Source organism: Mytilus californianus, unplaced genomic scaffold (assembly GCF_021869535.1).
Source record: "Mytilus californianus isolate M0D057914Y unplaced genomic scaffold, xbMytCali1.0.p SCAF_1, whole genome shotgun sequence".
NCBI lineage: Eukaryota > Metazoa > Mollusca > Bivalvia > Mytilida > Mytilidae > Mytilus > Mytilus californianus.
Window position 1 is genome coordinate 118,422,976 of NW_026262581.1, and position 14,438 is coordinate 118,437,413.

At 33.9% G+C, this 14,438-nt stretch overlaps 1 protein-coding gene across 1 annotated transcript in view; it reads left to right on the forward strand.

The window, feature by feature from the left end:
- The first annotated feature begins 212 nt into the window (after positions 1-212).
- Positions 213-14,438, forward strand: part of LOC127738873 (receptor-type tyrosine-protein phosphatase kappa-like) — a 36,658-nt gene continuing 22,432 nt past the window's right edge. Inside the window, exons 1-6 of the mRNA XM_052250330.1 lie at positions 213-665; positions 4,126-4,269; positions 6,543-6,630; positions 10,067-10,125; positions 12,570-12,606; positions 13,456-13,553. Of these exons, the coding sequence (XP_052106290.1) occupies positions 213-665; positions 4,126-4,269; positions 6,543-6,630; positions 10,067-10,125; positions 12,570-12,606; positions 13,456-13,553 (879 nt within the window). The remainder of the gene's footprint in view (positions 666-4,125; positions 4,270-6,542; positions 6,631-10,066; positions 10,126-12,569; positions 12,607-13,455; positions 13,554-14,438) is intronic.

Here is a 14,438-nt window from a genome sequence, read left to right on the forward strand (position 1 = left end):
CAAAGGCTAAATCCACTAAAACAAAGAAGTCAAAAGGTAAGAAAAACTCTCACAGCGGAAGCTCTTATTTGTCTGACATGTCAAGCCTAGCACGGAGGAAGCGTGCTAAAGCAGAGGCTGCTAAATCAAAAATAGCATTTGTCGAACAACATGCCCTGATCCTTCAACAGGTAGCAATTATAGAGGAACAAGCTCTGTTCAGACAAGCTGAAATGGAACAGGAAGCCACACGTCAAAAGGCTGAAATGGAACAGGAGGCCATACGCAGGAAAGCACAAATGAAACAAGAGGCCGCACGTGTAAACCGGGAAAAAGCCGAGCTGAAAGCAAAATCAGACCTTCTTGAAGCACGAAGAGAAGCTGCAGCCGCAGAGGCCGAGGCTCGTGTCCTAGAATATGACGACAGACAAGCGTTGGACGATCTTCCTAAAGAAACGGAAGACCCGCTCCAACGTGTGCAAGATTTCGTAAACAAACACCCTGTACCAACTGCCGTACAGGAAGTGACAGGCCCTCTAAAGAAAAAACAAACTCCTATTAAGCTAAGTCATGAAGCACCAGACTTCGTGCCATCCGTGGCTTTGAACTTGCCGTCACAGACACCTCCTGCCTTGCCTACCGATACAAAGTCACCAGAAGTTACTTTATTCCCAGATCTGGGAGCGGTAACTGGCATACAAAAACAAGGCGTTTCAGAGGAGATCCTTGCTCAACACCAATAACAGGGTGTTGCAGAAGAGATCCCTGTTGCATACCCTAGCTACATCGGAGATAACCAGATTTCTCCTACGTAAAGACCTGCTGTTCTCCCGGTTAACAAGCTTTAACGACCGGGCAGAATCCTTCCATACATGGAAAGCTAGCTTTAAAAACGTCATAGACGAATTACAAGTTTCCTACTCTGAACAGATAGATCTACTTATCTAATGCCAACAACCCAACAAGAGGCCTGCAGTGGTTATGGGGGAGACTGGATGAGCGATATGGTGCTCTAGAAATGTTGGAGGCTTCTCTCACAAGTGAACTCGTCAACTTTCCTACTTTGACGAACAAAGACAGTTCACGTCTTTATGATTTGTCGGATATTATCTCAGAAATAGAATATCACAAGGAAAATCCCAAGCTGGGATGTTTGCTAGCTTATTTCGACTCTTCGTCCGGGATAAATCCAATTGTGGAAAAATTGCCATACGGACTCCAAGAAAAGTGGATAACAAGGGCTTCAAGATACAAGTCTAAATATAAAGTTGCCTTTCCGCCTTTCACAGAATGCTCTGCCTTCATCAGGGAAATTAGCAAAGTAAAGAACGATCCTGGGTTCATCTTTGGGTCAAAAGTCACACCAAATACAAAAGGCGCTGCGCCAAATTTCACACCTCAGACGTATTCTAAAGTCAACGTCCATAAGACGGCTTTTGAATAGCAACCTGGAGACAGGAGTCAACAACAAGATCTGTGTATCCTACACAAGACAAAGCATCCCTTGAACGAATGCCGAGCGTTCAGAGCCAAATCAATTGAAGAACGCAAGGAACCGTTAAGACAAATAATGTTTGCTGCAAGTGCTGTGAGTCAACCACACACAGAAGTCGGGACTGCAACGCAAGTATCAGTTGTAATGAGTGTGGAAGTCAACGACACACCACCGCACTACACATAACAAGGGTGCAACCGCACGAACATTCTCAATCTAGTTCCTCTGGCCCAATCTACGGCGGGGAGCAGACAGAGTCCGCTGAAATCAAGTTAACCTCTGTGAGTTCAACCTGCACAGAGATCCACAAAGATCCTAAGAGTGAGAAATCATTGACGACCAAAGCAACCGGTCTCTTGCCTCGCCTGAATTTTTCAGTCTGTTCCATGTTCAGGAAAAACCGGAAAACTACTCTCTAACAACATGCTCCGGCAGAGTAGCTACTACCGGGAAAAGAGGAAGAGATTTCGTCTTAAAATCTGTACATGGTGACGTACAATTTGATCTGCTTACATTAATTGAATGTAATAATATTGCCAATAATAGGGACGAAATACCTACTCCTGAAGTCACCATGCATCATCCTCATTTAAAAGAACTCAGAGGAAGCATTTCACCAATAGAGGAATATTGCCAAATTCTTCTCTTAATTGGAAGAGACCTAATAGAGGCACATCACGTCCTTGAACAACGCCTAGGACCATCTAGAACTCCATTTGCCCAAAGGTTGAAACTTGGTTGGGTCATAATTGGAAATACATACATTGACAAGCAAACTAGTATATATATTTGTTTAGGGGCCAGCTGAAGGACGCCTCCGGGTGCGGGAATTTCTCGCTGCATTGAAGACCTGTTGGTGACCTTCTGCTGTTGTCTGTTCTATGGTCGGGTTGTTGTCTCTTTGACACATTCCCAATTTCCATTCTCAATTTTATGTTCCACTTGAAGTCAACACGAAGATAGCTAACGTTTCAATCACGAGACCAGAACAACTTCTTGCCCCAAGACCGGAACAAGCCTTCAGGAAGAAAATCTAATTTTTGGTCAAGATAACGACCAAAACTTTGAGTTCGAATGTCAAGGTTGCAAAAATGTATTCCATACAATTCCTTGAGTCTGCTGGATCTAGTACCAAGTCTGGTAGATTCGTGAATTTCTCTAAAGGGACAGCACTCGTGTCACCAAAAGCAAAATCTGTGACTTGTATAGAAGATTCTATGGATAAAGAAAATTTCATTCTGAAATCAACAAAACCTGAAGTTCACGGAGAAGTGATAAGTCTCATTCACAAACAAAAACCTATTCCGAAATAAGGACCGATTGCCAATCTCAATCTGCCTTTGAAAAAGCAGGAAATACTCCGAATAAGAAGCTGTATAGTCAAATCTGACTTGGATATTAGTGAAAAGGAACCAGTGATCTTATCTGGACATCATCACAAAGTAACGCCTTTTTTCACACATTACTACGACAAAATCAAACATCGAGGACGCCACTTCACAGATAGAGCGACTAGATCCGCAGGATGGAACGTTAGGACGAAACGCTTAATTTCGTCTGACACTCGCAAATATGTGACATTTCGCCAACTCAGAAGAGGACCAAGTACTAACTCTCGTCTGACATTCCAAAGGACCATCGTCAACCGTCATCGCCGTCTAACAACGTTGGAGAAAACATTTCCTATTATCGATACAGCAATAGTGGAACATTCTACAGATCACAGCGATCTCATTGGAGACATCCTTCTTCTAAGGACAAGAAACTGTGCCGAACCCAGTTTCCCGTGGAATGAATTTATTCAAGAAACTTTTTAGTAAAAAATCATAATTTGCTCTTCACATATTTGAACCTTTTCTCCGTGAAATACTGGAAATTTAACTGTTCTTGAAAGTACAACATTTTCTCGCATTCGACGGACTGTGCTATCAATAAAATATGACATTTCGTTCATCATAACATTAATTCACGCATTGTAAATTTGTATTTTATTTTGTATTTCAGCTTTTTACCATTTGTTAGATTGACTCTTGATTAAAGTATCAGTACCTGATAGTCTTTTCTGCTTGAGCCCAATCGTCGGTTAAACTTAATGGTCAGGCCATTACAATAATACATTGATAACACTGTCTTGTCAAATATACCGTATTGTCAAAGAATGCAGCACTTGTGTCTTCATCGACGGCCATGGAAAAATGGTGATGATAAAGCATGCAATTCCGGAAATTGACCGTCTCCGAAAATAATATATTCTAAAATTGAGTAATCGGCCTTTTCGCGTCAGACAACTATTGAAAAGGCTCAGTACTGTTTAGATCCGATTTCGTTGTGTAGCATGAATTGGGTATATTTGTTAAAGAAGATTTTTATTTATTTAAGATTACGTAAAAACGATATGTTGCTTTCTGCCTATGCAAAGATGACCATAAGTAAAATAACAATCTACAGTTACTTTTTAAATAGCCATGACTATTTTTTACATTTTAAGAAAGCGAACACTATACACAATTGATATATATTCTAATGTTTGTATTAAATAGCAGATATCTTCTTATCTTAATATTAAATTTCATTATTTTTTCCAAGAGACCAAATCATACATCGAAAAACCAGTAGTGGAAAGTCATACAAAAAATGTTTATTACAACGAGGTAAAGGAAGATAACGAAACTGGTGGTTATTATGCATTCAGTGTCGGCTCACAGCTACCTAAGGATGCCATTGAAGTCAAAAACTTTTACGGATATGTTGAGAAGAGAAGAGGAAAAGAAGGGGATATACTTAAAGAATTTCTTGTGAGTATTTTACAAAATATGCATTGTATTTTTCTCAAACAGGACATCACCATTGGAAGAATAGTGAAACAAGTTTCTACTTAAGGTGGCTCGGGTGTCTTCCTCCATCTTGGATTTTGAAGTAGCAGACAACAATTGGTCTAGATCTTCAATGAAATGTGCAAATGTTGAGAGTAGTATGTAATTCATGTTTAAGACTTCTAATGTTAACATAGAAAATTATGTGTTTTATCATATTTACGGCTGTAGTTTTAAAAAACACAATATTTTTGTTTGATTTATTTTTTTCCAACTTTGCCAAATAAGGGGAGATAACTCAGATAGAAGGGGAGATAACTCAGATAAAGTAATTTTACAATAGAAAGTGTTTTGAATTTACCTATTTTAATATGTAGCAAGAAAACAAGTCCGGTGACCAATTTTTTCTTTTTCTTATCTGAAGGCATGTTATAAGAGCTATCTTCTCACATTTTATCTTAAAATTATATGGTGTAGTTTTCTTTTTATCACACAAAATTGGATTTTCCATGCATAATCTATACAAAATCTGACAATTTTGCACAACGTGTAGCGTGAAAAAAAGTCCATTGATCCATACTTTTTTATTGTATTTTTGAAAAAAGCATGATAAAAACTTCATTTTGACAAATTAATAAAAAATTCTATGAATTTTAATTAAGACGCCCCAGCCACCTTAAGGTCAAGGAACAGTAAATGTGCTATGTCACTGACCCTATCATTATTTTACATCATTAAAAAAGAAATTTCTGTATCAACAACATATAGTTTTTCAAGAAAAATCTATGTAGTAGAAATTAGAGATATGATGATTATAAGACAAATTTAAGAATTTTTTTCGCCGATTTAATGTGCTTTCTATACAAATGTTCACCTATTTTGAGAGAATTCAATCAGTAATCTTTCAGACGATAAAAGAGATAAATGCATATTGTTTTCGATTTTCAGTTATAGTTGACCGAGCCGAAGTTGTATGCAAAATTTTAGCAAAATTGGTGACATAGCCCATTTACTGTAACTTGACCATTTAAGAAAAACGTATTCACCTACCGCTGAACATATTGACATGAGCAAATACGTTTTGTTTTGCTACGAAAATTTTAAATACCATGTTCTGCTAACGAATGCAAAGCTTTCCACAACGAAAACGCGTATGCTATATTTAATTTGTATCTGATATTGGTCGTTTTCCCTTGATGCCTTTAGTTTATTTTGAGTAGTTTTCCTTTCGAGTCATATTTGAGCTTGCAGCTATAACAATCTTGACTGCGATGATGTTTGAATCAAAAACTTGAACAATAATAATTATTACAAGTTTGAAACCAATGCTATATAACTGATTTCAGTTCAATAATCAAGATGACATTTCAATAAATTTGACGATTCTATTTGGTGAAGAATCGGATTTGTGAATAATAAAATGAAGCTTTTTTCTATACAGTTGTTTGCTGTTTGAATAATAGATCTGTTTCCAATTCCAAATGCTATTATTCGCAATAAAATAATCACATATATGATTTCAACATCTGTCTGTCCATCTGTCAGTCATTCCGATAATCTGTTGTTTTTCGATAGTCCTTCCCAAATCATGTAAAATTGTTTATGTTCATTTATTTTCATAGCACTTGGTAGATACCGCTGCTTGTGAACTATAAGTTCCTGAAAGTATCATCAGCTCAGTAATAAGTGCTTCGGTACTGACGTGATTTTAACATTCATGTACTTTTGATTAAATTGTGCGTTTATAAATTAAGAAATTTTAAAGAAACTGAGGTTTAAATTCCGTCAGGCAAAGTTGACCTGAGATAGTTTTGGCTATATTTGACAGTCTCATTTTGGTCATATCGCTTTTCATCATATGTTTCGGTACTTCTTTGGCTTCAAATATTTGAATTTGAGTTTATATTGAAGATCAATTCAGAAAGAGCGTCGGACGCATGAAATCTATTAAAAGTTAATTCATTTTTTTTTATTTTTTTTTAGGCAATTAACTATAAAAGTTGGGGTCAAATTAAGTTTAAACTTAATAGTACACTTGTTCATTATGATTTGAAAATAAAATGTATGCCTTTTTTTAAATTGTTTCCGGATTTAAGGGTTAACTTAACATGAAAACGTGATAGTTGGAGGAGGCATGGTGTCCTATGTACACGTATACTTTTTTGTTATTAATTATTAGGATGTGATGTTACATAAACATATGTATGTGGTTTTATATTTATCATTTTCAGTATAATCTTTATCATATGTTGCAGAATCTGAAAAGTGGACTACAAAAACCTACTGACGCTGCATTAAAACCAGGAAACAGACTGAAAAATAAATATAAAGATATGTATGCATGTGAGTTTGTTAGATTAATTGAATTGAATATAAGAAATCATTCGAATTTTGATCCATAAACATGTGACACAAATTTTGAAATATATTGACAATGTCTATGAATAAAATAAAGTAATACATCGTCAAATTAACATTTTATATTTCTTTGCTGAATTTGTATTCCCCGTAAGTTGAGTAACTCATCACATGGGTATTCAGACTAACGCTGCAATCTGGGTAAAATGTGAAACATGGTTATGCAATAAAGTTTTGTTTAATTGTTAAAAAAATCATTCACTAAAACCCGGCACATCTTCTTTTCTCAGTAAATGACGTACTTTTTTCAAACGAAAAAAGGCTCAGATGTTTTTGTGATAATTGTATCGCTTATGGCACCTATGCCTGAGAATAAATACTAAAACATTTAAATAATTGAGGCGTGATGTCGTATGTGATCCAGTTCTTGAATGATATTAAAAAGTTAAAATATACTAAATGGGCCGTGATTAAAAAACTAAAATTCGAAGAAAAACACCATTGTCAGAAGAGCACTTGGTACACGAAAAGACCAACAACATATCAAAAAACGCAAAACAGAAAACCAACGATAAAGTGCCACTAGTGAATTAACCAATCTTTAGAATTCGTTGATTAGTCATAATCAGTGGTAAGTTACAATAACGTTTTGCATTTTGATAATAAGTTATGAGATATAACCAATTTTATAAAAAGAAAACGTATATAGTTATATATATATATTCGACCTGTTAGTCAAATGCGTTTTGTTAAAATATACCTTTTCACTTTTTTGGTCTCTTGGAGAATGTTGTTTGTGCTGTATTTAGACCCCTCTATCAAGAAATTTGTTTTGCATGCACACATATAAATTGCGATTTTTATCCAACGCAATCATAGGTTTGAACGTTGTTTTCAATTTAGACTTGTTTATATTTTTTCGTTTGGGCTTGTATTATATTTTCCTTCGGGTTTATATGATCCGTTCATCCTATTTCTAATATTTCGAGTCTTTAAATTTCAAGAGTCTATCCTAAATTTAGGTGAATCATGTGGCCTTCCAAATACCGTTTCGATCCCTAACATCACTGAAGAGATATTAATTGTCGAAATCCGGATATGGTGTACTAATTTTTGCACCTTTTGTTAGCGGTATACCATCTTTTCCGCAAATTTATTGTTTTTTGTTTGGTATTAAATTAATAATTTTAAAAGATCCATTTTGTAACATCTTGTGATCCGTTTATTTGGCAATCGCCAATGGCAGTCAGCAGGGTTTAAGAACATCAGTTCTTCGATCTGTTAGTCAAATGCGTTTTGTTAAAATATACTTTTTCACTTTTTTGGTCTTTTGGAGAATGTTGTTTGTGCTGTATTTAGACCCCTCTATCAAGAAATTTGTTTTGCATGCACACGTATAAAAATTGCGGTTTTTATCAAACGCAATCATAGGTTTGAACGTTGTTTTCAATTTAGACTTGTATATATATATCTACCGTTGGTAGAGGGGTCTAAATACAGAGCAAAGAACATTTTCCAAAAGACCAAAAAAGTGAAAAATTATATATTTTAACAAAACGCATTTGACTAGCAGGTCGAACAACGGGTGTTCTTAAACCCTGCTGACTGCCATTGGCGATTGCCAGATAAACGGATCACCAGATGTAACAAAATGGATCTTAACTATTAATTTAATACCAAACAGAAAACAATAAACTTGCGGAAAAGATCGTATACCACAAACAGAAGGTGCCAAAATTAGTACACCATATCTGGATTTCGACAATTAATGTCTCTTCAGTGATGTTAGGAATCGAAACGGTATTTGGAAGGCCAAATAATTTACCTCAATTTAGGATAGACTCTTGAATTTTAAAGAGTCGAAATAAGATAAACGGTCATATAAACCCGAAGGCAAATATAATACAAGCCCAAACAAAAAAAAATAAACAAGTCTAAATTGAAAACAACGTTCAAACTTATGATTGCGTTAGATAAAAACCCCAATGTTTATACGTGTGCATGCAAAACAAATTTCTTGGTAGAGGGGTCTAAATACAGCACAAACAACATTTTCCAAAAGACCAAAAAGTGAAAAAGTATATTTTAACAAAACGCAATTGACTAGCAGGTCGAACAACAGATGTTCTTAAACCCTGCTGACTGCCATTGGCGATTGCCAAATAAACGGATCACCAGATGTACCAAATGGATCTTAACTATAAATTTAATACCAAACAGAAAACAATAAACTTCCGGAAAAGATGGTATACCGCAAACAAAAGGTGCAAAAATTAGTACATCATATCCGGATTTCGACAATTAATGTCTCTTCAGTGATGTTAGGAATCGAAGCGGTATTTGGAAGGCCATATAATTTACCTCAATTTAGGATAGACTCTTGAATTTTGAAGAGTCGAAATAGGATGAACGTCATATAAACCTGAAGGCAAAAATAATACAAGCCCAAACGAAAAAATATAAACAAGTCTAAATTGAAAACAACGTTCAAACCTATGATTGCGTTGGATAAATACCGCAATTTTTATACGTGTGCATGCAAAACAAATTTCTTGGTAGAGGGGTCTAAATACAGCACAAACAACATTTTCCAAAAGACCAAAAAAGTGAAAAAGTATATTTTAACAAAACGCATTTGACTAGCAGGTCGAACAACAGATGGTCTTAAACCCTGCTGACTGCCATCGGCGATTGCCAAATAAACGGATCACCAGATGTAACATAATGGATCTTAACTATAAATTTAATACCAAACAGAAAACAATTAACTTACGAAAAAGATGGTATACCGCAAACAAAAGGTACAAAAATTTGTACACCATATCCGGATTTCGACAATTAATGTCTCTTCAGTGATGTTAGGAATCGAAACGGTATTTGGAAGGCCATATAATTTACCTCAATTTAGGATAGACTCTTGAACTTTGAAGAGTCGAAATAGGAAGAACGGATCATATAAACCCGAAGGCAAATATAATACAAGCCCAAACGAAAAAATATAAACAAGTCTAAATTGAAGACTATATATATATATATGTATATGTGTGAGTTCGAATCCCGGCGAGGGAAGAACAAATTATATATATATATATATGTTACTGTTCTCTTATTTATGATGGTAACTTTTGTATGATAAAAGATAAACAAGACTCTTTGATGTAAAAATGAATAAAACGTGACGAAAACAGAAAACGAAATCAAAAGCAAAAGTAAAACAAAGCCCTTTTAAACTAACTAGAGCTGTTAAACTCAAATGATGTGAAAGCGTAAGTAGGTTTGCTCTTCTAATGGGATCCGTCGTTTTGCTCCTTCAGTTAAGACACCTGATGATAAATCGGTTCTGGATTAGTAGGATACATTGTAAACTTGTTCGTAAAAGGCTTATGTAAGTATGATCATTACAGTTATTTTTATCTTACAGATGATGAAACACGGGTTATACTTGACAACTCGAGTTATATAAATGCATCTTTCATTCAGGTAAGTCGATTTGAGGTTTTCAAAATATTTTTGATGACACGAGTCTAACGAAAAAGATTCAAACCATAATGTATATAGATTAAAGTATTATTTGTTTCAAATATGACAGAATTACATATTTCGTAATGAAATGATTTCAAAACTATTGTATGAACATTTATCAACATTTACCAATTTTCGTGTAATAGGAAAAAAGAAACTTCTTTCTTGAAATGAATTGATACACACATCCCCTAAACTACTGCTTAATATGCTATATGCAGAATTAACATTTGCTAAATGGTGGCTAAAATGTATTTCATTACTGCATTTCACCTGCGGTTGTTATCAATGTCTTCACTTTCAAATATTATAAATGAATGAAAAATTCGATGTATATGAGGGAAAATTGTTATTTACTAAACTTAAACATTAAAACATGCAGGTAATTTGGAATTTTTAAAAGACGAGCTGACTTTTTCATGGTTGCAAAAATGAACCCGGTTGGAATTTTAATTAAAATTGGAAACAAGATGTTTTTGGATATCCGTTATTCAAATGAAAAAAGGATATGGGTAATTACAAATGTCTTCGCTCTATATTTAATTTAATTTAATTCAACGTCTTTAAGGCTGATTGCCTATTGTCGAGCAGCATATTGGTTATAAAAAATGCAAATTGTAAACAGCAAATATATTTTTTTCTAGCTTTGTATTCAATTTAAAAAAAAAACTGACGAACTTTCATAAAATGATCTAAATGTCGTTCAAAGTTCCTGTAAGGACCAGGTCACACTTTCTTTTATGCAGTTTCTGGGAATTTCAAAATAGAATATGGCGCAATATGAATTAGAATATTCCACGCTATCCTCACGCACTATTACAACTTTCACGTTCAGTGATTTTTAACATTTTTTAATCGAAAATACAGTTTAAATTGAATAGAACTTTTGAATAAAAGCTCATACAGAGATATCATAAGTGTCATATGAAAGCTATTGATGAATATTCAAGAAATCTAAGGACAATCTTTCTTTCCTTGGTCATACGGTGTCTCTAAAAATGTCACTTCGACTAGCTGAAAAAAAAGTGTAAAATATGAAATTCATGAGAAAAACAAATGGTGTCAAGATATCTAATCTACTAAAATAACGAGGGAGGTCCAATTTGTTCGCCGGCATGACGTAAAAACGACGAATCAAAGAAACCAATAATTAACAAGTTCCGGGTCGAATCCGTTACTTATACCAATACTATATGTCACATATAGTTTCCGGTTGTAGTTACCTGTTACCTTCTGTAAATCCCTCCTCTATCAGGAGAACATGGAATTCTTCCAGTAGCTGTTTCATATCTATGTAACAATATAGTACACTATTTAACAAGTTTGTTTTCTTCCACCTCAGTACCACTATAAATTGTGGTTAATTAGTTAAAAAAAATTAGTTTATAGTAAGTGTATTGAAGTAAGAAAACTAGGACGGGTTCAAACAGATAGATTTTAAAAGCAGAGAAAACTGTGCACCTCACAATCAGTATGACTTTATCAGATGACTGTACGAATTCTAAAACATCCAGGCTTCAAATAAGGCATAGGTACTTTAATTCAGTAACGCACCGGCGATGTCGCGGATGTGTTCTAGTATTGTTGTAAAGGGTATTACTTTGATGCAGAAACGATGGTCCAAATCAGTTGGTGCAAAATGTCATGAAATATCGATGCCCTTAACGTCCAAAATAACAGATTTTAAATGTTTTTTGTGTAAAAAAAGTCACTGACACAACTAACTGGAAATATCGTTGAATTCAAACTGTTATCCAAATCAAACCTTTACACATTTTTTTAATGAATAAGCAATAATAATTTGATTTAGTGGCGCACCCTTGATAACAAGCAAACACGTTTCATAATTCTTATTCCTGTTCTGTTTTAATATAATGTATCTTAAGGTTAAAGAAAATATATTATGAGTTACTTTTTTACACATGTGCCAACCAAATAATCAGGGATAGAGAATCGTTTTAAAGTCTACAGATCAACATAGAGTTTTAAATGAATTTGTTATGCAGTTATGGCGAAATTTGAAAGAGTGACACGGCTTTTCATATCATTTTTAGAAATGAGTTATCATCTGACCTAAACTATTATTTCTTTGATTTAATGCAGGCTATATTTCAGAGTAAGCGAGCTTTAAAAAAAAAATGGATTATATTTTTAAAAACAATAGTTAGTTATCCGATCTTATATTTTATGGATAAGTAAAAATATTGGAGTAAATTCAAATATTTAATTTCTTAAAACTGTTCAATATATGTTTGGTTATCTTGAGAAAAGATAGCAATTAAGTAATACAAAAACGAAAGATATCTAGCGTAGATCATGAACTCGTTAGATATATATATAGGTATCTACACAAGAAAACACGGTCTAACCCGCCATACCTAAATTTGTTTGACCTATTTCAGGGATATGGACAAGTCCGCAAATATATAGCTGCTCAAGGTAAGAAGGCTAAATGATATCAGTAAAATGCAAACTGTGCTAAGTACATAAAACTAGAGGCACATAGAGGCATATTTTCCAGGAACGATATTTATACATGTCATTTACTTGTGTTCCTGTTCGATGTAAACAGAGTATAGTGCTTTTGTAGATAAAAGGGCATTAAATATCAAGCATAATCATGATAACCTCTTTTGTTTTGATAAATTCATTGGATTAAACTTTTGAAAAAAATATCGGTTTTAACAATGCTGACCGATATGTAGTTATTATATGTTTATTTGTTAAAAGTTATTGGTTAAACGATCACATACACCATAGCAAGTATGGGTGTAAAACGGTAGTTTAAAACAAAAACAAAATAATACAACTAAAAAAAAACAACATACAAGTTATATAACGTCAACATTATAGGTGTAACCCGCGGAACATGATAAACTAAAGTATCAATTTATGGGCTACTCTCGCTGTACTTCCGTTGATGATGAAGTCAATAGTATCATTTCACTTGTACCTGGCAAAAATGATTGATTTCAAAAGACAATATAATTAACGGTATCGTTTTCAATCTAATCAAGGTATTCCGTTTATAAACTCCATCGTCAAATGAATAATTAGTTATTTTAACTTTTTTATGTTACCTTTTCCTTTCACAACGGAGCATATTCTCTTTTATGTCGCATTTGTTATCATTTTAGCAATAACAATGAAATTTCAACCCAAATAAAGTATCCGAAAATAGAAAAAAAAAGTTCTTCTGAAAATATTTATAAAAAATGTCGTCTTCAATAAAAAGAACATGAAACTCAAAACAAAAGCGTCGTTATTAAACTCTGAAATTTATTGTAGGTCCTCTTGATAAGACTGTCGATGATTTTTGGAGAATGGTTTGGGAGTATGACTGCGGTAAAATTGTGATGCTGACAAATGTGTTTGAAAATGGAAAGGTTATTAAACAAACCGGTGGCATAACATTTTATTGATTAATGACATGATCTTATATCGCTTGTTTTTTGGTCTACTAGTGTTACATATATTTAATGGTATTAATTACATACTCGTGTTAAATATACAAAACGCAAACATAATCTAAGTTTGCCGACAGCCCGTCATGGTCGATGGACGCCAGGTGTATTATATAATATTCACAAATATTTTTTTTGCAATGCATACATATTTCAAATTATATAATTCCTATCTAAAAACAACAAAACCAAACCAAACCAACTTTGACTAAATAAACCCATTCATAGACGGTTTGGGTCGACCAGAACAACTAGAAATAAAAAAGGACAAAAGCGAACTAAAAGCTATTGAAACCCGTGTCAAGTGCGCATTTCCTTCTCCAGAGTCAGGTACTCGGACCTTCACCTAAAACATGTGTGTACTGGTAATCATTTGAGAAGAAATATGATTCTGTTTTAACGATCAGAAGAACTTTTCTGGTGTTATTTATGACATATTTAATAACTGATTTTTATGTGGTTCGTATAACGCTACTTTAATTCTACACTAAATTGTAATCTAAATTTCTTAAAATCATTACAATTTTAGGAAAAATGCATTCAATATTGGCCAGATCATGAACAGCAGAATATATCCTATGGATCTATATCTTTATTGTTGGTTAAAGAAGATGTTTATTCAGATTTTACTGTCAGAAGAATAAAATTGCAAAAGGTATTTCGAGAAAATATATTTTTCATTTTGTATTGTTGACAAATAAAGGCGGAAGATACCACGGGGACATTTAAAGCTTTAAAAGTCGAGAGACACTGACAAAGTTATGGCAAAACACGAAAGGTTACGAAAATACAAATATGTTGAATTTG